General features: G+C 45.9%; 1 protein-coding gene across 1 annotated transcript in view; it reads right to left on the bottom strand.

Moving 5' to 3' along the window:
• Positions 1–375: 375 nt before the first annotated feature.
• LOC119942323 (aldehyde dehydrogenase, mitochondrial-like) overlaps positions 376–25,971 on the bottom strand; it is a 35,259-nt gene continuing 9,663 nt past the window's right edge. The window contains exons 2-13 of the mRNA XM_038763051.1: positions 19,210–19,314; positions 18,218–18,358; positions 16,812–16,891; positions 15,802–15,913; positions 12,639–12,767; positions 12,145–12,258; positions 8,038–8,140; positions 4,779–4,963; positions 2,464–2,628; positions 2,054–2,211; positions 1,575–1,689; positions 376–790 (exon numbers count right to left, since the gene is read on the bottom strand). Coding sequence (XP_038618979.1) covers positions 758–790; positions 1,575–1,689; positions 2,054–2,211; positions 2,464–2,628; positions 4,779–4,963; positions 8,038–8,140; positions 12,145–12,258; positions 12,639–12,767; positions 15,802–15,913; positions 16,812–16,891; positions 18,218–18,358; positions 19,210–19,314 — 1,440 coding nt within the window. The 3' untranslated portion in view covers positions 376–757. The remainder of the gene's footprint in view (positions 791–1,574; positions 1,690–2,053; positions 2,212–2,463; positions 2,629–4,778; positions 4,964–8,037; positions 8,141–12,144; positions 12,259–12,638; positions 12,768–15,801; positions 15,914–16,811; positions 16,892–18,217; positions 18,359–19,209; positions 19,315–25,971) is intronic.

The following is a 25,971-nucleotide window of genomic DNA, read 5'->3' as shown; positions in this document are numbered from 1 at the left end:
CTCTGCACACAGTAAACGTTCAATAAATACCACTGACGGATTCACAATCTCATGAAAGACTCCTGGTTTGCCAGATCTCTTCAGCAAAGAGGCCCATAATTCCCACAGGCTCAAAAAAGGGACCCCTCTCCCCTTCCACCCCCATTAACGTGTATCCTTAATTCTAGAAGTTTTAATTTGATATCCTTCTATAATTTCTGATTCTTTTTCCTTTCACCCCTTACCCTCATATAGCTGCAATATTAAAATAAAGCTCTCTAATGGATGGGACTGTGGCTTTGGAGTTGCCAAGTGTTTATTAGGAATATACAATCGGACAAGTGACCGGAGATATTAGCCTGATTCACAGCATTTCCATAGGTTAAGAGAAAGAACTATTGTGCAGAAAACTGGACTTTTATTTCTTGAGGCTAAAAGTCAACTCCATAGTTCAGTGGATTTTGTTCACACCTTGAATAATGGACATTTTCCCCTCATTGGATAACTTCAGACAGGTATTGTGAAAGATATTAGCATATAAAGACATCTTGGTATTAAAAAAAAAAAAAGAAAGAAAAAAGCAGGAGAGCAGGGAGCTAGCAAAGAGGCAAGAACCAAGCAACCTTGCTTAAAAGAATACAGATTCTGAAACTTTTGTCATTCCACGGTGTTCCTCTCCCACAACTTTAGGCTCAAACGAATCTTTTCTCTGGTTCAATATTCAACTGTATTAGACTTCAAATGCACAGATGGCGGAGGCATCCAGCATTCCTCCTCTTTAAGAGTTCTTCTGAGGGACCTTGACAGTGACCTTTATAAAAAAAATGGAGAGAGAATGTTAGATTTGTGGGCAAATAAGCAGCAGTGTGGCTTTGTGGAAAGAACATGGGCCCGGGAGCCAGAGGATGTGGGCCCTAATCCCAGTGCCATTTGTCCGCTGTGTGACCGTATGCAAATAATTTCACTTCTCTGTGCCTCATTTTCCCTCACCTGCAAAATGGGGATTAAGACTGAGAGCCCCATGTGGGACTGGACCGTGTCCAACCTGATTATCTTGTACACTTACTCCAGCATTTAATACAGTGCCTGGCATGAAGTGCTTAACAAATAACATTTTTTTTAAGTCATCTTAGTTTTAAGTTGAGTATTAATCATTATCGCTAACATTTCTTAAGTATTTAAAAGGCGCAAAGTCCTATCTTTCAGGACCTCACACTAAGTGGGGGAGGACAGACACAAAGGACAATAAAAATAGAATTCAAAACACATTAAAATTCCAAAAATCCATGAAAAGGGTGATTTGCTAAGACTTCTCCCATGGACTCTGGACTTCCTTTAGGAACAACCTGGGCATTCATGGTTGGGAGGAAGCAGGGGGAAGACCCAAATTGGAGAAGGGTAAGATTGTTCCAAGACCAATGCTAACCATTTCCTCCCCATTTTCCTCCATGAACTAAAACACATGAGAAATATCCTTATGAGATTTAAGGAAAGAGTTGATCATAGTGGAGGGGTAAGTGAGAGCCAACAGAGCACAAGCCAAAGGATTAGGATCCATCCTTCCCTATTCTCAGGAAGTAAGCATAAGTACTCACCGTTTTCACTTCTGTATAGGCCTGAAGGCCATACTCTCCCAGCTCCCGACCACTCCCAGACATCTTGTAACCACCAAATGGGCACTGGGCACCAAATGCATAGAAACAGTTAACCCTGCAGATGAGGATAAGGTGTTAGAAGCCAGCTCAAAGATCTCAGTGGGGATATCTTCCTCGATATCCATTCTGTGGGGTGGGCAGAACCACCAGGCCTTCTTTATCACGAGAACATAGGTTGTCGTGTGGCTTCCATTCACCCGCCTGATGCCCCATCCCACTGATCGCTCATTTGCCCTAAAAGATCTGGACTAGGTTCACTGCCACAATTTTCTTAGTCCAGGAATTGAGAAGTCGGAATGGCAATTCATTCCTGGCGATGTTAGTTCAGAATACCAAGGGAGGGCGGAAAAATGAAATAAGATAAAGCTTAGAACCCAATCGATCAGCATTGCCAAAAGCAGTCAAGGGAAGGCTCTTACCATACTGTGCCAGCCTGTAAGACTTGGGATATATAATTGGCTTTGTCCAGATCCTTGGTAAAGACAGCTGCAGCCAGCCCATACTTAGAGTTATTGGCTCTCTCCACAACCTCTTCAATGGTCTTGAACTTCAGAATTTGCATCACTGGTCCAAAGATCTGCAGGGCAGAGCGCAGTCATGTGAGGCCAGCTGGAGTCACTTGCCACTTGGGTCTTAACAGTGTCCCACTGGACAGAGAGGATCAGGCAATTAATTAGAAAGGCCCCGCTAGAAAACGATTTAAGTGAGTTTAAGGGAAACTAGATCATTCGGATAAAAGCAGAAGTGGAAACTCAAGTGATGGCTGAGCCGAGACCCAGATCTTCCCCAGGAAGAGATCTGCCGGCAAGAGAAAGACAACGGTGTGCACCTCCTCTAAGGCGATGGTCATGCCATCCTTCACGTCCCCAAAGACGGTGGGCTGGATGAAGTAGCCCCTTTCAGCAGCAGCCTCACCTCCGCAGAGCAGTTTTGCCCCCTCTCTTTTCCCCGCACCGATGTAGCCAAGAATCTTCTTAAACTGCTCCTCACTCACCTGCCAAGTCAAGAAGAGAGAAATGACTTAGTTTCAACTGCTTATGAACAGGTCTGCTGGAAGGATGGAGTTTGGCTAGATTTCTGACTAGCTGGATTTGGTGACCACGAACAAGGACTTGGAATACACAGTCCTGTTTTTCCTTCAGAAGTCGCTCTGGTACCCGTCCAAGGGTTTTTTTGGTTGTTATTTGTTAAGTGCTTACTATATGCTAGGCACTGTACTGAGCACTGGGGTAGCATCAGCTTGGACACAACAATGACTGTGTCCGACCCGATTTACTTGTATCTACCCAGTGCTAGGAACAGAGCTCAGCACATAGTAAGCACTTAACAAGTACCTTATTATATCCCAAATTGGCCTCACGGGCTTAATACTTATTTTACAGTTGAGGTAACTGAGGCACAGAGAAGTTAAAGAACTTACCTAAGTTGCACAGCAGACAAATGGCAGAGCCGGAATTAGCACCCAAATCCTCTGATTCCCAGGTCCATGTTTTTTCCCCTAAGCCTTGCTGCTTCTCTCTCTTCTTTATAGGGAAGTGGGTTAGCAAAGAGGGAGGAAGAGTAAGTAATTCTTATGTTTGTCTTCCCCTGTTAGAATGTAAGCTCCTCACAGGCAGGGAATGTGTCTCTGTTATTCTGAACTTCTCAAGTACCTAGTTGAGTGGACCATACCCAATGGACATTCAATAAATAATGCTCTATTATTTAAAAAAAAACACTAAAATTGAATAATAATAATGTGGGTATTTGTTAAGCGCTTACTATGTGCCAAGCACCGTTCTAAGTGCTGGGGTAGATATAAGATAATGAGGTTGTCCCACGTGGTTTGTCCCACAGTGTTCATCCCCATTTTACAGATGGGGTAACTGAGGCGCTAGACTGTGAGCCCGCTGTTGGGTAGGGACGGTCTCTGTATGTTGCCAACTTGGACTTCCCAAGCGCTTAGTACAGAGCTCTGCACACAGTAAGCGCTCAATAAATACGATTGAATGAATGAATAAATGAGGCACAGAGAAGTGAAGTGACTTGCCCAAAGGCCACACAGCAGCCGAGTGGCGGAGCTGGGATTAGAACCCATGACCTCGCAGGCCCATAGTCTATCCTCTGTGCCATGTGCTCTTTAAATGTCAAGCAACGCCAGACTTCCTAGAGGAAATGTGCCTTCGGGAGACCTCTTCCATTCCCCAGAAAAAAAATGGGGTGCCTGCCTAGGCTTCTGAAAGCTTCAGGTTAAAAAGAAAAAACAAAAAAAGCCCCAGGAGTCATTAATCATATTTACTGAGCGCTTACTTTGTGCAGAGGACTGTACTAAGCGCTTGGGATAGTAAAGTACAACAGACATTTGAATCATATAAGGAGAACTTCTCTTCCAGTCTAAACTACAAGAACCTGACTACCAACTCTGTTATACTGTACTCACCCAGGTGCTTTGTACAGTGCTCTGCACACCGTCAGTGCTCAATAAATATGATTAAGTGATACAAGAGGGGAAAATAAAAAAGTCAATCAGCAGGGAAGCAGCATGGCTCAGTGGAAAGAGCCTGGGCTTTGGAGTCAGAGTCATGGGTTCTAATCCTGGCTCCGCTGCGTGTCAGCTGTGTGACTTTGGGCAAGTCACAACTTCTCTGTGCCTCAGTTACTCATCTGTAAAATGGGGATTAAGACTGGGAGCCCCACGAGGGACAACCTGATTACCTTGTATCCTCTCCAGCGCTTAGAACGGTGCTTTGCCCTGAGAAGCAGCTTGGCTCAGTGGAAGGAGCACGGGCTTTGCAGTCAGAGGTCATGGGTTTGAATCCCAACTCCGCCACATGACTGCTGGGTGACCTTGGGCAAGTCGCTTAACTTCTCTGAGCCTCAGCTGCCTCATCTGTAAAACGGGGATTAAGATTGGGAGCCCCATGTGGGGCAACTTGATCACCTTGTATCCACCCCAGCGCTTAGAACAGTGCTCTGCACATAGTAAGCGCTTAACAAATGCCATCATTATTATTATTATTTGCACATAGTAAGCGCTTAACAAATGCCATTATTATTATTATTATTATTATTATTAGGAGCTAGGAAGTTTTGTGTGTTAAAGATGGACCAAAACGCATGAATCCCACTTGCTTCTTCCCTCACTCCAGGCAGTGCCCGCCTCACCTGAGGCCCCTGCTCAGTCTGGCTGTCAAAGGGGTTCCCAACCACGCGAGACTTAGCCCGAGCAACGCTCCTCTCCACAAATTCGGGATAAATGTCCTCTTGCACAAAGGTTCGGGAGCCAGCGCAGCAGCCCTGGCCCTGGTTGAAGAACAGCGCGAAGTGGGCCTGCTCCACTGCCCAGTCCACTGGACAGGTGAGAGAGAGGGAGGGAGAGAGAAAGCTAGTAAGATTTCCCAGCCCCAGTTCAGAGAGGACAGATCATTAATATAATCATAATAATACCGGTATTTAAGTGCTTATTATGTGACAAGCACTGTTCTAAATTCTGGGGTAGATACAAGCTGATCAGGTTGGAAACAGTCCCTGTCCCACATGGGGATTACAGTCTTAATCCCAATTTTACAAATGAGGTAACAGGCATGGAGAATAATAATAATAATAATAATAATGACAGCATTTATTAAGCACTTACTATGTGCAAAGCACTGTTCTGAGCGCTGGGGAGGTTACAGAGTGATCAGGTTGTCCCACGGGGGGGCTCACAGTCTTCACCCCCATTTTACAGATGAGGTAACTGAGGCACAGAGAAGTTAAAGTGACTTGCCCAAAGTCACACAGCAGACAAGCGGTGGAGCCGGGAACAGAGCCCAGGTCCTTCTGACTCCCAAGCCCCTGCTCTATCCACTAAGCCATGCTGCTTTCTCCACTCCAATGCTATCTGGAAAACACTTCACCTCCCTGCTCCGTCTTTTCAGATACATGCCTGGTATTTGAGGTTTCCAGGGCAAAGGGGGCCAAGCAATAGGAAGTGGATTCAAATTCAGTTGGACATACGGAAGAACTGCTTGGATAAGTGTGATAAAACCCTGGAACAGATCCCTGAGGAAGGGGGTGGAGTCCACAGTCCCCCAGAGCTTTGACAGTCATGGGTCCTAATGGTTTAACCTTTCACCTGCCTGGAGGAAAGGAGGGGGCCCAGATTATTACTATTATTGTGATTTGATGCTGGGCATGTTACTCCCCTCCTCAAAAATCTCCAGTGGCTACCAATCAATCTGCGCATCAGGCAGAAACTCCTCACCCTGGGCTTCAAGGCTCTCCATCCCCTCGCCCCCTCCTACCTCCCCTCCCTTCTCTCCTTCTCCAGACCAGCCCGTACCCTCTGCTCCTTGGCCGCTAATCTCCTCACCGTTAGGCCTCGTTCTCGGCTGTCCCGCCATCGACCCCCGGCCCACGTCCTCCCCCGGGCCTGGAATGCCCTCCCTCTGCCCATCCGCCAAGCTAGCTCTCTTCCTCCCTTCAAGGCCCTACTGAGAGCTCACCTCCTCCAGGAGGCCTTCCCACACTGAGCCCCTTCCTTCCTCTCCCCCTCGTCCCCCTCTCCATCCCCCCATCTTACCTCCTTCCCTTCCCCACAGCACCTGTATATATGTATATATCATCATCATCATCATCAATCGTATTTATTGAGCGCTTACTATGTGCAGAGCACTGTACTAAGCGCTTGGGAAGTACAAATTGGCAACATATAGAGACAGTCCCGACCCAACAGTGGGCTCACAGTCTAAAAGGGGGAGACAGAGAACAAACCAAACATACTAACAAAATAAAATAAATAGAATAGATATGTACAAATAAAATAGATAAATAGAGTAATAAATATGTACAAACATATATACATATATACAGGTGCTGTGGGGAAGGGAAGGAGGTAAGACGGGGGATGGAGAGGGAGGAAGAGGGGGAGAGGAAGGAGGGGGCTCAGCCTGGGAAGGCCTCCTGGAGGAGGTGAGCTCTCAGCAGGGCCTTGAAGGGAGGAAGAGAGCTAGCTAGGCAGATGGGCAGAGGGAGGGCATTCCAGGCCCGGGGGATGACGTGGGCCGGGGGTCGATGGCGGGACAGGCGAGAGCGAGGTACGGTGAGGAGATTAGCGGTGGAGGAGCGGAGGGTGCGGGCTGGGCTGGAGAAGGAGAGAAGGGAGGTGAGGTACGAGGGGCCGAGGGGATGGACAGCCTTGAAGCCCAGGGTGAGGAGTTTCTGCCTGATGCGCAGATTGATTGGTAGCCACTGGAGATTTTTGAGGAGGGGAGTAACATGCCCAGAGTGTTTCTGGACAAAGACAATACGGGCAGCAGCATGAAGTATGGATTGAAGTGGGGAGAGACACGAGAATGGGAGATCAGAGAGAAGGCTGATGCAGTAGTCCAGACGGGATAGGATGAGAGCTTGAATGAGCAGGGTAGCGGTTGGGATGGAGAGGAAAGGGCGGATCTTTGCAGTGTTGTGGAGCTGAGATGTACATATTTATTACTCTATTTATTTGTTTTACTTGTACATATCTATTCTATTTATTTTATTTTGTTAGTATGTTTGGTTTTGTTCTCTGTCTCCCCCTTTTAGACTGTGAGCCCACTGTTGGGTAGGGACTGTCTCTATATGTTGCCAATTTGTACTTCCCAAGCGCTTAGTACAGTGCTCTGAACATAGTAAGCGCTCAATAAATACGATTGATGATGATGATGATGATGAAGCACTGGGGTAGAGAAAAGTGAATCAGGTCTGCCTACGGCCAGATGGTGTCTCAAATCCCTTCCTGCTTTAGAATCCCATGATCTGCGCGTTACCCAGTCTCACCCTTATTCATTCATTCAATCGTATTTATTGAGTGCTTACTGTGTGCAGAGCACTGTACTAAGCGCTTGGGAAGTACAAGTTGGCAACATACAGAGACAGTCCCTACCCAACAGTGGGCTCACAGTCTAGAAGGGGGAGACAGAGAACAAAACAAAACATATTAACAAAATAAATAGAATACGTACAAATAGAGTAATAAATACATACAAACATATATACAGGTGCTGTAGGGAGGGGAAGGAGGAAGGATTACGCTTTACCCGACTCAGAACTTTGCTCTTTTCTCGTGGAAAATGAGAAGGATGATGGTATTTGTTAAGCACTTACTTAGTGCCAGGCACTGTATTAAGCGCTGGGGCAGATTAATGATTATCTTGGGCATAGTCCCTGTCCCTCATGGGGCTCACACTCTTAATCCCCATTTTATAAGTGAGGTAACTGAGGCCCAGAGAAGTGGCTTGCCCAAGGTTACACAGCATGTTAGTGGCACAGCCAGGATCAGAACCCATTTGGGATCCATAATAGCCAAAGCAGAACCAAGAATTTCAGCTTTAGACCCCCACCTCCCATTTCCCGTGATCCAATTACGGCATTTCAATAGCAGTGCAAGGGTGAGCGAACTCACTGTCGGCATCCGACATAATTATGTTGGGGCTCTTGCCGCCCAGCTCCAGGGTCACTCTCTTGAGGTTACTCTTCCCTGCAGCTACCTGAATTAGGTGGCCAACCTGCAAGGTAGCAAAAAAAAAAAAAAAACCTTCAGTGAGAAGACACGGTAAACAAGGCCACAGAGTGTACAGTCTGGCATCGTCCTATAGAATACTGGCATCTTATCTAACTCCCAAGTGCCTAATACAGGAATCATTCCATAAAATACTGCCAGTAACACCCAGCTCGCTAGGATCCATTCAAGTTAGGGTAGAGAGGTAGCCAGTTGTCTTTGAGAGGGGGAAAAAAAAGAAAAAGAAAAAGAAAAACACCTTGAGAAAACCCAAGTCTTTTCAATCAATCGTATTTATTGAGCGCTTACTGTGTGCAGAGCACTGTACTAAGCACTTGGGAAGTCCAAGTTGGCAACATATAGAGACAGTCCCTATCCAACAGTGGGTTCACCTGATCAGGCTCCGCCTCCCTCACCCTCACAAGTTTCAAGAAGGATCAATTGAATTTTCTCACAGAGATTGGAATTTACATACAGGCATTGGCTTTCAACTCTGGATCCTTCCTACCAATCAATATCAATCACACTTGTTGAACACTTACTGTATGCAAATCACCATACTAGGCACTTGGAAGAGTAATGATGATAATAATAATAATAATAATGGTATTTATTAAGCGCTTACTATGTGCAAAGCACAGTTCTAAGCACTGGGGAGGTTACAAGGTGATTAGGTTGCCCCACGGGGGGGGCTCGGTCTTAATCCCTATTTTACAGATGAGGTCACTGAGGCCCAAAGAAGTGAAGTGATTTGCCCAAAGTCACCCAGCTGACAAGTGGCGGAGCTGTTAGAACCCATGACCTCTGACTCCAAAGCCCGGGCTCTTTCCACTGAGCCACGCTGCTTCTCAGTACAATATATCAATATACATTGTTACAATATACATTGTACAATATAATATAATAATAATAATAATAATATAGCATTTATTAAGCACTTACTATGTGCAAAGCACTGTTCTAAGTGCTGGGGAGGTTACAAGGTGATCAGGTTGTCCCACAGGGGGCTCACAGTCTTCATCCCCATTTTCCAGATGAGGGAACTGAGGCCCAGAGAAGTTAAGTGACTTGCCCAAAAAGTCACACAGCTGACAAGTGGCAGAGTAGGGATTTGAACCCATGACCTCTGACTCCAAAGCCCGTGCTCTTTCCACTGAGCCATGCATATACAACATATACTATAATAGTATAACTACAACATAATTGGTTATATTACAACAGTACAGTACAATTTAACAATTGGTAGACACATTCCCCGCCCATAACGAGCTTACAGTCTAAAGGTTCCTAATCACTAACAAGAAAGGAATCCCCTGCCTTCAAATAATCAATATTTATTGAGCGCCTGTTACGGGCAGAGTCCTGTACTATGCACTTAGGAGAGTGCAGTCAAATTAGACAGATCTCAGTCCTCAAGAAGTTTACAGACTAGAGGGGGAGAGAGAAGCACCTGCCACAGTGGATAGATCATGAGCTTGGGAGTCAGAAGGTCATGGGCTCTAAGCCCTGCTCTGCCACTTGTCTATGTGACCTTGGGGAAGTCATTTCACTTCTCTGTGTCTCAGTTACCTCACCTGTAAAATGGGCATTGAGACTGAGAGTACCAAGTGGGGCAGGAACTGTGTCCAACGCGATTTGCTTGTATCCACCCCAGCGCTTAGTATACTGCCTAGTACACAGTAAGCGCTTTAAAAAAATACGATAATCATTATTAACGAAAGTGAGATAGGAGAAAGAAAGACAAGTACCTGTAAACAAAAGTTAACATTTAATAAGTAATGGAGATATGTACATAAGTGCTATGGAAAGCGGCAGAGAAGTGCTAAAATAGCAATTCTGGGATATAATGAAAATAATGTGGTATTTGTTAAGCACCTACTATATGTCAAGCACTGGGGAAGATACAAGATAATCAGGCACCACATGGGGCTTAGAGGGACAACAGGTATTGACTGCCCATTTTGCAGATGAGGGAAGTGAGGCACAGGGATGTTAGGTGACTTGTCCAAGGACATGCAGCTTTGGAGTCAGAGGTCATGGGTTCAAATCCCAGCTCTGTCAGCTGTGTGCGGGGGCTCAGTCTGGGAAGGCCTCCTGGAGGAGGTGAGCTCTCAGTAGGGCCTTGACTTGACTTGCCCTACTTGCCCCAGTCTTACTAAGTATGTGGGAATAATAGGAGCAAGCAGATGATAGTCACTCAGCCCTTATGTATATAACCATAAATTTATTTATTGATATGAATGTCTGTCTCCCTTCTAGACTGAAAACTTCCTGAGGGCAGGGAACATGCCTACCAACCCTGTTATACTGTACTCTCCCAAGTACTTAGTACAGTGGAAGCAGCGTGGCTCAGTGGAAAGAGCACGGGCTTTGGAGTCAGAGGTCGTGGGTTCAAATCCCAGCTCCGCCACTTGTCAGCTGTGTGACGTTGGGCATGTCACTTCACTTCTCTGGGCCTCAGTTCCCTCATCTGTAAAATGGGGATGAAGACTGTGAGCCTCTCGTGGAACAACCTGATTACCTTGTACCTACCTCAGCGCTTAGAACAGTGCCTTGCACATAGTAAGCACTTAACAAATACCAACATTATTATTATTATTATTATTATTATTATTATTACAGTGCTCTGCACAGAGCAAATGCTCAAGAAATACCACCAACTGAGAAACAGAAGCTATCAAAGTGCCAGCAAGGCTAAATTTAAATTGAAGAGGGATCTCACTGCTATTGCACCGAGCCCCAGAAAATATTGTGCTTCCCATTTTTGTAGCCAAGTGGAATCAGAGGACCTGGGTTCTAATCTCACCTCTATCCCTTGCCTGCTGTGTATCCTTGGGCAAGTCAACTTCTCTGTGCCTCAGTTCTCTCATTTGTAAAATAGGAATTCAATGCCTGTTCTCCCTCCTACTTACAAATGTGAGTCTCATGGGACTTGATAATCTTGTATCTACCCTATTGCTTTGAACAGTGCATGGCACACAGTATGTGCTTAATCAATACCACTATCATAATTTTTGTATTAAATTTTTATCAGATTAATATTTCCTTCACCATATCAGATTCTTAGATATTTAAAAAATCAGGCAGAGCTGCACTTAAAAAGCACATAAATTACATACTGTAAGTATATAGTTAGGACATGAAAACATTAAAATTGCCTAAGGTTTTTAATTTGTCAAGTTTTTTTTCTGGCCCAGGACCCAAAAAGTTTCAATCCAAGCTTAATTCTGAGCCCTCATCTGAAAAATCTTAAAAAACAAAAATCAAAAAAACCAACACAGACTCCTACCCCAGGGAGAGAGAAGGGCAGAAAGGCTGAGTACAGTATTGCCATGGTTTCAGAGATATTTGGGCCTTTAACAAAGTAACCTTAAATCAATCCATCAGTGAGAGTTTACTGATAGTTTGCTGTGTGCCGTGAGCCCTGCACTAAGCTCCTGGGACAGTAGAGTTGTTAGAAAATCCCTGCCCTCAAGGAGCTTGCAATTGACTGGCAATTATTTTCCACCCAATCAATTATATTCATTGAGTACCTGAGTTCAGAGTACTATACTGAGAGCCTGGGCTAGTACAAAAGCAGTGGAAAAAAAACACACAAAACACTACAACGCTCCCCGCCCTCAAGGAACTTACATCGCAGTGGATGAGATAGGTAGACACAAATTACAAATAGTGGAAGCAGAAGGAAGAACACGGATACAACTGGTGTAGTCAGAGTATAGAATCATGAAACAGGAAGATGAATATGTGAACAAAAGATACAATGGTGCTGAGAATGGGTTTAAATACATAAGTATTAAGGGTGTACATGCAACCCAGAGATATAGCTTAGAAAAAAAAGGGGATCTGGAAAAAAATAACGAATGATAACAAATACTATGTGTCAACCACTGCAGCAGGCACTGAGAACGACACGATATTACAGATAAGACACAGTCACGTCCTGAGGATGGTGGAGTGGAATTTTAAAAGCAAACCAAGTTGAAAACTCCCATGCTGTGCAGTTCTTACCTCCGTGGAGCCGGTGAAGGCCACTTTGTCCACTTCCATGTGGGAAGAAATGGCAGCCCCAGCTGTTGGGCCATAGCCAGGAATAATGTTGACAACTCCAGGAGGGAAGCCTGCCTGTGGGGAGACAGGTAGGAGGTGAGAATGGTGTTGCTATCGCCCTTCTGAAGGACGACTGACCTGAAAGACTCCAGGGGCGGAGCCTCTTCCTCCCTCTCCCCAAAGAAGCGAACAGACTTCCCCGAGTTCAGGAATTAAGATATTCGTGCAACTGGGAATGACAGCCCCAGATGCTGCGGCTCACAAATCGCTCACCTAGTTCGGGACCCGAATATAAAAAGCCCCAGGCTCCCAGATGGCCTCTGCAAGAATTCTCGGCTCTGGAAAGTACCCTATGTCCTTCTTGTGGGCCGGCAGCAGTTTGAGCAACAATTAATTGTTAAATCTGAGATGGGGTTTTGGGGGGGCGGGGGGAGAGGGTCAGAGAAGAAACTCACCTCTTTGATCAAATTGGCCACATACAAGGCAGTAAGGGGAGTCTGTTCGGCGACCTTCACCACGACGACGTTCCCGGTTGCCAGGGCTGGTCCCAGTTTCCAGGCCAGCGCAACCAACGGAAAGTTCCACTGACAAAAGACAAAGGCAACAAGATCCATTAGCCCCAACTTCATAAAAATGGTTAGGGAGTAACAAGTACTACTATTTGTGTAACGGCAAAAAAAGAAAAATCCTCTATCTTACATTCCAGGTACCCATTTTTTCTTTTTCCAGGGAAGGATTCAGTTAAAAGGAGCAGAGACAATGAAATGCTAACACTGTGAGAAGCAGAATGGCCTACTGGATAGAGAATGGGCCTGGGAGTTAGAAGGACCTTCATTCATTCATTCAATCGTATTTACTGAGCACTTACTGTGTGCAGAGCACTGTACTAAGCGCTTGGGAAGTACAAATCGGCAATATATAGAGACGCACAGGTTCACAGTCTAGAAGTGGGAGACAGACAACAAAACAAGTAGACAGGTGTCAATACCATCAAAATAGAATTATAGTGCTATACACAACATTAATAGAGTAATACATGTGTACAAATATACACAGGTGCTGTGGAGAGGGGAAGGAGGTAGGGGAGGAGGAGGAGGAGAGGAAAAGGGCAGGGGGGCTCAGTCTGGGCTCTAATCCTGCCTCTGTCACATCTGCTGTGTGACCTTGGACAAGTGACTTCACTGTGCCTCAGTTACCTCATCTGTAAAATGGGGATTAAGACTGGGAGTCCCATGGGGCACATGGCGTGTGGCTAACCTGACTAGCTTGTATCAACCTCAGTGCTTAGTACAGTGCTGGCACATACTAAACACTTAAATGCCATAGAAAAAAGAAAAAAAACACAAAAGAAGAAAGAAACCACATCTAATCCCCTCTATAGAAACCATTCAGTTTTCAATCTCCACGATACTCGTTGAGGTACCCAAACTAAAGGCAGGACTGTAAAAGGATAAGCTCTTTCATGGATACAGAGACCAGCAATAGAGTGCAAGGGACATGTTACATTCATTCTTTCAGTCGTATTTATTGAGCGCTTACTGTGTGCAGAGCACTGTACTAAGCGCTTGGGAAGTACAAGTTGGCAACATTTAGAGACGGTCCCTACCCAACAGTGGGCTCACAGTTTAGAAGTTACATCACACGCTAAGTTGCCAAACAGTGTGGTGAGAGGATTTCACCTGACTGCCAATTTGTAGAAATTTGCTTGACTTGGCCCAAATCTAGAATGTTTCTTTAGGGCCCCCTAACCCTCCCAACCGGTCTAGAATCTTTGTGTTCCCCTCAGATCCACGCGAGGTGTGTCATGGTACTTGAGCCTCAGAAATTGCTCGAAGAAAACTGCAATAGAGGCAAGCTTGGTACCAAAAAGGAGGGACCAAAAGCAGCTGAAAAATCAGACAGGCTAGTACACTACCAGGCTTCTGGTTGCCCTACAAAGAGGCCCTGGTTTAGTCCGTAGGCCTCAGGACCAGGTATCAGAAAACATTTAATCATTTATTGAGCGTTTACTATGCGTAGAGCACTGCACCAAGTGCTTGGGGGGAGTACAAAGCAGCAATAAACAGTCACATTCCCTGCCCACAATGGGCTTACAATCTACAGTGGGATCAGGAAAAAAGCTAGGTGGAAAGCCTGTGATAAGACAGACAACCTTAAGATTGTCCTCCTTCGCTTCCAGGACTCATGCATAGCCACAACTTTTGCACAGGCTCACTGGTCATCCTGCCTTGTATTCTAAGCTTCCTTGCAGTTTTCCACACAGCAGTGACGTTTGCATTCTCGCCTGTCCCGCCGTCGACCCCCGGCCCATGTCATCCCCCGGGCCTGGAATGCCCTCCCTCTGCCCCTCCGCCAAGCTAGCTCTCTTCCTCCCTTCAAGGCCCTGCTGAGAGCTCACCTCCTCCAGGAGGCCTTCCCAGACTGAGCCCCTTCCTTCCTCTCCCCCTCGTCCCCCTCTCCATCCCCCCATCTTACCTCCTTCCCTTCCCCATAGCACCTGTATATATGTATATATGGTTGTACATATTTATTACTCTATTTATTTATTTATTTATTTATTTTACTTGTACATTTCTATCCTATTTTATTTTGTTGGTATGTTTGGTTCTGTTCTCTGTCTCCCCCTTTTAGACTGTAAGCCCACTGTTGGGTAGGGACTGTCTCTATGTGTTGCCAATTTGTACTTCCCAAGCGCTTAGTACAGTGCTCTGCACATAGTAAGCGCTCAATAAATACGATTGATTGATTGATTGATTGCATTGCATTGCACATGGTTGTATTCTTTAAATTCCCACATCCCTAATCAGAGTGGGTTCAGCCAGCTCTAATAGAAAGAGAGATTTTGGACTATGCATAGCTTCCCCCACCCATTTCTAAGGTTTGAAGAAGGCTCCACGTAAGGCTAATAATAATAATGATAGTGATAATGCTTACTGTGTGTCAAGCTTTTGACTAAGCATTAGGGTAGGTACAAGATAACTAGGTTGGACACAATCCCATCCCTTTCCCCCATGGGGCTCACAGTTTAAGTAAGAGGGAGAACAGGTATTCAATCCCCATCCTACCATTGAGGCAACTGAGGCACAGGGAACTTAAGTGATGAGAAGCAGCATGGCCTAGTGGGTAGCGCACAGGCCTGGGACTCAGAAGGCCCTGAGTTCCCATTCTGGCTCTGCCACTCATCTGCTGTGTGACCTGGAGCGAGTCCCAACTTCTCTGTGCCTCAGTCACCACATCTGTAAAATGGGGATTAATAATAAGAGCCCCATGTGGGACATGGACTCTGTCCAACTTGATTAGCGTGCCTCTACTCTGGCACGTAGTACAGTGCTTGACAGTAAATGCTTAACAAATACCACACAAACAAACAAAAAGCAACATGCCTAAGGTCGCAGCAAGTAGATGGAGGATTCGGCATTAGAATCCAGGTCCTCTGACTCCCATGCTCTCTCCACTAGATTACGCTGCTTCTCCGGCATTATAGAGATTTTTCTTCTCCCCTCACCTCCCTCCACACCCCCACCCTTACCTTCCTTCCCATTCCCAGCAATTTCTGGTCCATTAGGACGGTAAGGATAAAACAACTTCAACCCCAGGATCGGAAGATGTGTCACTCACCGGAATGATCTGACCACAAACACCCACGGGTTCGTGGCGGGTGTAGCTGAAGAAGTCTCCTTCTATCGGAATTGTTTTCCCGTGGTATTTATCGGCCCAGCCAGCGTGGTACCTGACAAGGCCAGTTTTTTCAGTTAATGGATTAAGGAGATCCTCAAACACCCAAGCGAGAGAGAAGAAAAGCGGTCCAACGGTGGAATCTTTCATTGCCTCCCTCTCCCTCTGACTCAGCTTGTTCTCAGGCCAACTTATTACACTGAATCAACATGGTCGAGGGGCTAGTCCAGAAAGGTTCTTTTGGGGCTTGGGAAACCTGGCTCAAGGTGTGGTCCTGTGATTTGGGGCAAGTCCTAACTAACCCCTCTCGGCCTATAGACTTGATTCTTGTCCCTCCATGCTTCCTGGAGCTGTTGTAAGATCACATGAAAGTGCTTTGCACTACATACATAGAAAGATGCTTGATAAATAAGCTAATACTCCTGCCGGAATAATTATTTGGGCAAACAGTAAAGGTGTTCCTGGCTTCTGGCTCATACCTGACAGAAGTGCTTTAATCCTCAGACTTAAAGCTTTACATAACCCAAATTAACGCTCCAAGACTAGTTTTAATGACTCAGTGATCCAATGAGACAGAAAATTGGATAAGTTTTTCTGTTCCAATATGATCTTATCGTTCCTGCAACCACATGCTTATGCACGGCTAGGTGGAAGGAGCTTGGGATTGAGGAGTCACGAGACCAGGGCTCTGGTCCTAGCTCTGCCACTAGCCTATTCGTGTGACTTTGGATGCATCACTTAACCTCGCTGGGACTCAGTTCCCTCATCTGTAATAATGGAGATAAGATGGACTGTGAGTCCTCTGTGGGACAAAGACTGCCTGGTCTCACACCCTTATGTCTGTCCCAGCACCGGAGTAGCTCATAGCTCAGTACATAATTGCTTAATAAACGGCTTAAAGATTATTACGTCCTCCTTCATTAACACTGAAGCAAAGGGCAGAACCACCATACCTAAGGCATTTGACCACCATATCCAAGTCCACCAGGTAGGAGGCTGAAAAGGGTTTGCCATTATCCAAGGTCTCCAGGGCCTGAGAAGAGAAAAACACCAATTAACAAAGGCCTGCGAGAAGCAGTGTGTCCTAGCGGATACAGCACGGGGCTGGGGTCTCAGCTCCGCAACATTGCCAAGATCCGCCCTTTCCTCTCCATCCCAACCGCTACCCTGCTCATTCAAGCTCTCATCCTGTCCCGTCTGGACTACTGCACCAGCCTTCTCTCCGATCTCCCATCCTCGTGTCTCTCTCCACTTCAATCCATACTTCATGCTGCTACCCGGATTACCTTTGTCCAGAAACGCTCTGGACATATTACTCCCCTCCTCAAAAACCTCCAATGGCTACCGATCAATCTGCGCATCAGGCAGAAACTCCTCACCCTGGGCTTCAAGGCTCTCCATCACCTCGCCCCCTCCTACCTCACCTCCCTTCTCTCCTTCTCCAGCCCAGCCCGCACCCTCCGCTCCTCCACCACTAATCTCCTCACCGTACCTCATTCTCGCCTGTCCCGCCATCGACCCCCGGCCCACGTCATCCCCCGGGCCTGGAATGCCCTCCCTCTGCCCATCCGCCAAGCTAGCTCTCTTCCTCCCTTCAAGGCCCTGCTGAGAGCTCACCTCCTCCAGGAGGCCTTCCCAGACTGAGCCCCTTCTTTCCTCTCCCCCTCATCCCCCTCTCCATCCCCCCGTCTTACCTCCTTCCCTTCCCCACAGCACCTGTATATATGTATATATGGTTGTACATATTTATTACTCTATTTATTTATTTATTTTACTTGTACATTTCTATCCTACTTATTTTATTTTGTTGGTATGTTTGGTTCTGTTCTCTGTCTCCCCCTTTTAGACTGTGAGCCCACTGTTGGGTAGGGACTGTCTCTATGTGATGCCAATTTGTACTTCCCAAGTGCTTAGTACAGTGCTCTGCACATAGTAAGCGCTCAATAAATACGATTGATTGATTGATTGGGAGTCAGAAGGTCCTGGGTTCTAATCCCCACTCTGCCACTTTTCTTTTGTGTGATCCTGGGCAAATCACTTCACTTTTCTGTGCCTCAGTTACATCTGTAAAACGAAGACTAAGACTGAGCCCCATGTGGGACAGGGCCTGTGTTCAACCTGATTTCCTTGTATTCACCCCAGCACTTAGTACAGTGCCTTGCACATAGTAAGCACTTAAATACCACAATAATGGGACAAAGCGCCAGTCTATTAGTGATTATACGGGAAGCCCTCTTCAAGCTAATCAGCAACTGCAGATTTCTAACTGGCATGGAATGGATTCTTGGGGCCTGACTCATTGTTTCAGTTAGGAAAAGGGGGGAAGGAGTGGGGGGGAGGAGGAGTACATGGCACCCACTGCCAAGTATGCCCGGTCCCGATCGATCAGGTCTGCCAGACGATTCAGCAGGTTTCCACGGTGGGAAGCGTCCATCCGCCGCCAGGGCGAGCCTACCCGGAATGCAGCTTTGGCTGCCTTTACTGCCTTATCCACGTCTGCCTAAGAAACGAGAGTTGAAAATATTTGGATTAATGGTTTTGTTTGGTTTATTAGGATACCACAGTGAAACTCGGGGGGGGCGGGGGGGATTTTTCCATAGTTATTTATTCCAGGCCCATTTCTAAACACACACACACACACACACACACACACACACACACACACATACACACACACACACACTCTCTCTCTCTCTCTCTCTCTCTCTCTCTCTCTCTCTCCCCCCCCCCCAAATCCATCTCGCCAAAAATCTGCGCTAGTGAACACTTAAGAAATCAGTTATTACAAACGATTTCCATTTCACAAACTGCCGGTGTCCCTAACATGTAAGGAAATTAACTTTAAACTATATTTCCTTCCCACCACTTTCCCTTCACCAAGTTACAAAAGGAATGGAATTCGGCCTCTCTGGCTGGCTTCCATTTATTCATTTTAAAAGCTCTAAAACCAACTCTAGAAGAAAGCCAGATGTAAAAGGTTAAATTTAAGTTCCTTTTCTCATTTTAGCCAAGCAATACTAGGGAGTCTATTCAGTTAATCAATGGACCATGAAAATACCACCTTCTATTAGTAAATCACAAGTTTACCAAATAAAGAGTTTTCCTAGCCCACCCTCCATTCTTTGTTGTCCAACAGAAACTTCCTCGCTATGGATGGGTTGCTTCAGTAAATACAGCTCTAAAGTCTACATAACGTATCTTGGCAGAAATACACATATATGCAAACATAGATACTCTCACGCCCATCTAACAACCCTGACAAGAGAATGATTTCACATTAGTTGGACACAGATTTTTGCCATCATAAGACACATATATGTTCTTGATTGACAGCTATTTTTTTCTTTTTACCTTATCACCTTCAGCCACCTGACAAATCACCTCACCAGTGGACGGGTTGATGGTGGGGAAAGTTTTCTTGCTGATGGCATCATGCCACTCATTGTCTATGAAAATCTGCAGGGAGAAAGAGGAGACCCTCAGGACTAGTCATTAACCACATTGGTGAGTGTGAACATTGTGTAAGAGGCTTTGCACAACAGATTTGATACAGATTTAAGGTGAGCTCTCTCCCATCATTTTGAGGGAGAGCTGATTCTTAGCTTAATTAGGCTCATATTAAAGATTGGGGGTGGGGCGGTCCTTAGGAGTCAGTTAACACCAGAATAAATCCTCAGCTCTTCCCTGAGTGAGTAGGAACCAAGGGAAGAATCGGACTCCATTTCCTAGTCACAGAAAGCATTCTCGCTTCCAAGCGCTTAGTACAGTGCTCTGCACACAGTAAGCATTCAATAAATACCATTCGATGATTGAAGAATTCAGGTCAAACACTAATGCTCAGAGAGCGAAGTATGCAAATCCCCGCCCCTCCATCCCTAACTCTGTTCGGATGGTCACTCAAGGAGTTTCCTATTAGACAGTCCTCTTTTTAGCTGGGCAGGGGATAGACCAGTCAATCAGCGAAGCAGCGAAAGAACAGAGAAGCAGCTCAGTGGAAAGAGCCCAGGCTTTGGAGTCAGAGGTCATGGGTTCAAATCCCCACTCTGCCAACTGTCAGCTGTGTGACTTTGGGCAAGTCACTTAACTTCTCTGGCCCTCGGTTATCTCATCTGTAAAATGGGGATTAAAATGGTGAGCCCCCCCCACCGGGGACAACCTGATCACCTTGTAACCTCCCCAGTGCTTAGAACAGTGCTTTGCACATAGTAAGCGCTTAACAAATATCATTATTATTATTATCAATCATATTTACTGACCACTTACCGTGTACAGAGCACTGTAAAATGCAGCAACGTTGGTTGACCTCTTCCCTCCTCACAAGGAGCTTTCAGTCTAGAAGGGTAGTACCTCTACAGCCCAGCCTTCCTCGGCCACAGGTCCTGTCACCTAGTTCTGCGGCTCAGAGACAGGGCCCGTGTTCAGAGGGGCTTGGGCGATGCGGTCAGAAGGGGTCCCCCAAAGAAACGCTCTAGATTAGGCTCAACTCAGCATTCTTAATAATAATAATAATAATGATGATGATGATGATGGTATTTGTTAAGCACTTACATGAATCAAGCACGTTTCTAAGCGCTGGCATAGACACAAGCTAATCAGGTTGCACACAGTCCACATCCCACATGGGACTCAAAGTCTCAATCCCCATTTTACAGATGAGGGAACTGCGGCCCAGAGAAATGAAGTGACTTCATCATCATCATCATCAATCGTATTTATTGAGCGCTTACTGTGTGCAGAGCACTGTACTAAGCGCTTGGGAAGTACAAAATTGGCAACATGTAGAGACAGTCCCTACCCAACAGTGGGCTCACAGTCTAAAAGGGGGAGACAGAGAACAAAACCAAACATAATAACAAAATAAAATAAATAGAATAGATATGTACAAGTAAAATAAATAAATAGAGTAATAAATATGTACAAACATATATATATATATATACATATACATATATATATATACAGGTGCTGTGGGGAAGGGAAGGAGGTAAGATGTGGGGGATGGAGAAGGGGACGAGGGGGAGAGGAAGGAAGGGGCTCAGTTTGGGAAGGCCTCGAGGAGGTGAGCTCTCAGCAGGGCCTTGAAGGCAGGAAGAGAGCTAGCTTGGCAGATGGGCAGAGGGAGGGCATTCCAGGCCCGGGGGATGACGTGGGCCGGGGGTCGAAGGCGGGACAGGCGAGAACAAGGTACGGTGAGGAGATTAGCGGCGGAGGAGCGGAGGGTGCGGGCTGGGCTGGAGAAGGAGAGAAGGGAGATGAGGTAGGAGGGGGCAAGGTGTTGGACAGCCTTGAAGCCCAGGGTGAGGAGTTTCTGCCTGATGCGCAGATTGATTGGTAGCCACTGGAGATTGACCAAAGTTACGCAGCTGACAATTGGCAGAGCTTGGATTTGAGCCCGTGACCTATGACTCCAAAGCCTGGGCTCTTTCCACTAGGCCATTCTCTGCAGGATAGCATATTACCATTTTATGTTACATAATAATAATAATAATAATAATAATAATAATAAAGATAGCATTTATTACACGCTTACTATGCACAAAGCACTGTTCTAAGCGCTGGGGAGATTACAAGGTGAACAGGTTGTCCCACGGGTGGCTCACAATCTTAATCCCCATTTTCCAGATGAGGTAACTGAGGCACTGAGAAGTTAAGTGACTTGCCCAAAGTCACACAGCTGACAATTGACGGAGCCGGGATTTGAACTCATGACCTCTGACTCCAAAGCCCGGGCTCTTTCCACTGAGCCACGCTGCTTCTCAATGGCCTTTTGTCTTCACGGTCAGTATTTCTGAATGCCTTCAGTGGCTCCAGAGTCCCAGATTCTGCTCAAACACAGACATTTGTACTACTCGGGACACTAGTCAGTACAGACTTCGGCTGAGAGACTGTTTTCAAAGCAGGTGTCTCCTCAGGAAGCTAGCAGCCCCAGTGTCCTGCCATGACAGTGCTCTGCACACAGTGAGCGCTCAAGAAATACGATTGATTGAATGAATGAATGACTAAATCAGCATTTGGCACCAGACGCCAATTGTCCTAAGTATAAAGTCCTCAGCTCTGTCTGGGCCCGGACAATAGTGTTCTGTGCTCCTACCAGAGGGAACATTAGGTTGGGCAACTTCAGCTTCAAAATTTGGCAGCAAAGGCTCTCTCAGGGGCTCATGCAGGACTCCTCAGAAACCCAGCATTATCAGATAGTATTTAATAATAATAATAATAGCATTTATTAAGTGCTTACTATGTGCAAAGCACTGTTCTAAGCGCTGGGGAGGTTACAAGGTGATGAGGTTGTCCCACGGGGGGGCTCACAGTTTTAACCCCCATTTTACAGATGAGGGAACTGAGGCCCAGAGAAGTTAAGTGACTTGCCCAGAGTCACACAGCTGACAAGTGGCAGAGCCGGGATCAAACCCAGAGTGCTAGTATCTACACAGGAGATGTAAAAGGAATGGTGTTATTCCATTCCCTTGAACACCTGATCTCTTATCTAACCACCTCTCTTTTTATCAGGCTTTTCCAACTGTTGGCTTCTTACTCTTAGTAGTTTGTACATTAACCTCTCCTAGCAAGTTGTTCATTAACCCTGATACTAAGAAATAAGAATTGGGCTCCCCTGGGGTTGCTTTAGGACAGTGCTCCAGTGCTTAGAACAGTGCTTTGCACATAATAAGCACTTAAATGCCATCATTATTATTTAGGGAGAGGACTTATACTCAGGTTTAGGATTGGGAAGTAACCTTCCTCTACATCTTGACCACGGGCACCTCTTTTTTTTTAATTTAAGCCCAGGGGCAAACACAGGGCAGAGCTTCCAGTGAGTAAGAAAGGCCCTGCAGCATGGGCCTGAAAGTCAGAAGGACCTGGGTTCTAATCCTGGTTCCACCACTTGTCTGTTGTGTGACCATGGGGAATTTCTCTGTGCCTAAATTCCTCATCTATAAAATGTGAGCTCCATGTGGGACATGGACTGTGCCCAATCTGATTAGCCTGCATCTGCCCCAGTGCTTCGTACAGTACCTGGCACACATTAAGCACTTAATACCTTAAAAAAATTAAAATAGAGATGGGGGGAGTAGAAACCTAAACCTTTGAAGCTAGAAGTGCATGTGTGGCTGAAAAGACCAGTGTGGGATCCGCAGTCCTGGCCACAATTTGGCACACAAAAAGATTGTCCCTCATTGTGCTTAATGTTTGTGGAGCCTGGTGCTGTTTTCTGTTTTACCTCCTTGTCTCTTTTTCCATGTGAAGCATTTGCTCCAGAGAGCTACTCCCTTCTGGTGGCAGTGCACCATGTACGACTGTCCTTGACAACTGACTTCTAGTTTTCAGCTGAGATGCAGTATTGTCTGAGGCCTTGTTTTACTGGGTTCTTAAAACACTTCCCTATCCCCTTCACTTTTGGTTTCCCAAATTCAGCCCTCCACACAGAGGCTGTTGGTTCCTCCATGGTCCTAACACGGCTCATCTGGCATAGCTGTGTTTTGCTGGAGCCAACAGGTATCTAGAAAGCCCCCATTTACATCCTAGAGTCCACCGGGGCAAGAGGAACTCCCAGCCCAGAGTTACGGCCTGCCAGAGAGAGCCAGATAATAATAATAATAATAATAATAATAATAATAATAATAATAGCATTTGATAAGCACTTACTATGTGCAAAGCACAACTGTAAGCATTGGGGAGATACAAGGTGATCATGTTGTCTCACGTGGGGCTGTCAATCTCCATTTTACAGATGAGGTGACTGAGGCTCAGATAAGTGACTTGCCCAAGGTCACACAGCAGACATGTGGGGGAACTGGGATTAGAACCCATGACCTCTGACTCCCAAATCCGTGCTCTTTCCACTGAGCCATGCTGCTTCTCTAAGAGCCCTTTCTGGTTATTCCCCACCCCCAGTGGTTAGGCTTCATTAGCTATAACTGCCCAAAGATTTGGAGAATCAATCGTATTTCAGCGCTTACTGTGTGCAGAGCACTGTACTAAGCACTTGGGAAGTACAAGTTGGCAACATATAGAGACAGTCCCTACCCAACAGTGGGCTCACAGTCTAAAAAAATCAGGTACCTTCACCCCTCAGTGCTAGTACGGGCTGGACGATCCCCTCCTCTTGTCTTCCTGAATTTGGCAGCTATACACTTCCCTGTAGACTTTAGGCCACTACTGACACTTAGTGACAGGATTAAGCTATTTACAAATGAGTTCCTGTCCTTTTTTTTTTTTCCCAGTGAAGCTCTGAACACAGTACTTGTTACACCCTGGGATAATCCTCTTTTAGGGGGTACGCAATCCCAACACTCTCTCTTTGCTTCTACTTAACCTCTGGAGGAGTTGGGCTTGAAGAAAACTTTGATTTAAGAGAGGGAGAGAGTTTAGACAATGCTGCACCCCAAGAGAAAACTGGGTGGCAACAGCCACGGACACACCAGCAAAGAGCACTATTATCAAGAAGGAGAGACAAGGAGGCAAAGGAGAAAATGGTTCCAAGCACCACAAACAGGAAACCCAAGGGATAACCTTTTTGTGTGTACAGTGTGGCTGTGGATCCCACACTACCTTTAGCTACGTATGCATTAATAGGATAATTTCACCACCAGTGGCATTATATTTGAACATGAAGGACGACTACATAAAAAAGCAGGTGGGAAGTGGTAGGAGACTGCTCTGAGCACAAGAGATGATGGAGTGAGGACCATCTTACCTCCTTCCCTTCCCCACAGCACCTGTATATATGTATATATGTTTGTACATATTTATTACTCTATTTATTTATTCATTTTATTCGTACATATCTATTCTATTTATTTTATTTTGTTAGTATGTTTGGTTTTGTTCTCTGTCTCCCCCTTTTAGACTGTGAGCCCACTGTTGGGTAGGGACTGTCTCTATATGTTGCCAATTTGTACTTCCCAAGTGCTTAGTACAGTGCTCTGCACATAGTAAGTGCTCAATAAATACGATTGATGATGATGATGATGATGACCAGAAGGGGCCAAGCGACAGACTGGCTTGGCTAGGATGAAGGTGATGAAGTATAGGAGTCAGAGAGAGGCACAGAATCAGAGCTGGAAGCAAGATGGGACTCAGAGCAGCATGCAGCACACAGACCCGGGAGTCAGAAGGTCATGGGTTCTAATTCTAGCTCTGCCACTTTTCTGCTGGGTGACCTCGGGCAAGTCACAACTTCTCTGTGCCTCAGTTGTGGAACAGAGATTGACAGGGACCCTGTCCACCCCAGTGCTTAGTACAGTGGCAGGCACAAAGTAAGCTCTTAACAAGTGCCACAATTATTATTGGTATAAAGAAGCATCCCTGAACGGCTTCAGGGATTCATTCATTCAATCGTATTTGAGCGCTTACTGTGTGCAGAGCACTGTACTAAGCGCTTGGGAAGTACAAATTAACGACATATAGAGACGGTCCCTACCCAACAACGGGCTCACAGTCTAGAGGGATGAGGGGAGAAACAAACTCCTCTTGGTCTCCAGGGAAGATCCCAATTTTTCCTCCTTTCTGTATAGTCTTTGCTGAGCTCCTACTGTGTGCAGAGCACTGAACTAATTACTCAGAAGTGTACATTTGATTAAGGAACACGGTCTCTACCTTCCAGGAGCTAACAATCTAATGGGGCACGCTGACAAGTCATTCACAAAATGCTAGAGCTGTTGATAACAAAAGAATAATTCAGTAATTAAGTGTAAATGAGTATGGACCGAAAACACGCATGAGCGCTAAGGGTGGTTGTTGCATGGATGCGATCTGGGAAGATGGAGCTAAATTGGAGGATGTTTCCCTGAGGAGGTGGGTTTTCAGGTGGACCTCGAAGTTAGTGCAGGCCTGACGGCAGAAGGGAAGGAGGATTTGAAGGAGGGAGGCAGTAACAAGGCACCGTGCCAAATTTAGCAAGCCAAGGTGTCGAGTAGATGAGACCTTAAAGCCATGGGCAGGAATTTCTCCTTAGTACAGTCACATGTGTCTCTATGGCTTTCCTCATGCTTCGGTTTTTAAAAAAATTCCATCTTTTGTGGGCCATTAAGTTCTGGTAAACCTACTGAGTGGTTAAAACACATACAGTCTCAGCAACCCAAAGCCAACCCTGGCTCATCTACAGAAAGAGGT

The sequence above is a fragment of the Tachyglossus aculeatus genome, chromosome 21, assembly GCF_015852505.1.
Source record: "Tachyglossus aculeatus isolate mTacAcu1 chromosome 21, mTacAcu1.pri, whole genome shotgun sequence".
Classification (NCBI taxonomy): Eukaryota; Metazoa; Chordata; class Mammalia; order Monotremata; family Tachyglossidae; genus Tachyglossus; species Tachyglossus aculeatus.
This window is presented reverse-complemented; position numbering and strand designations above follow the sequence as displayed.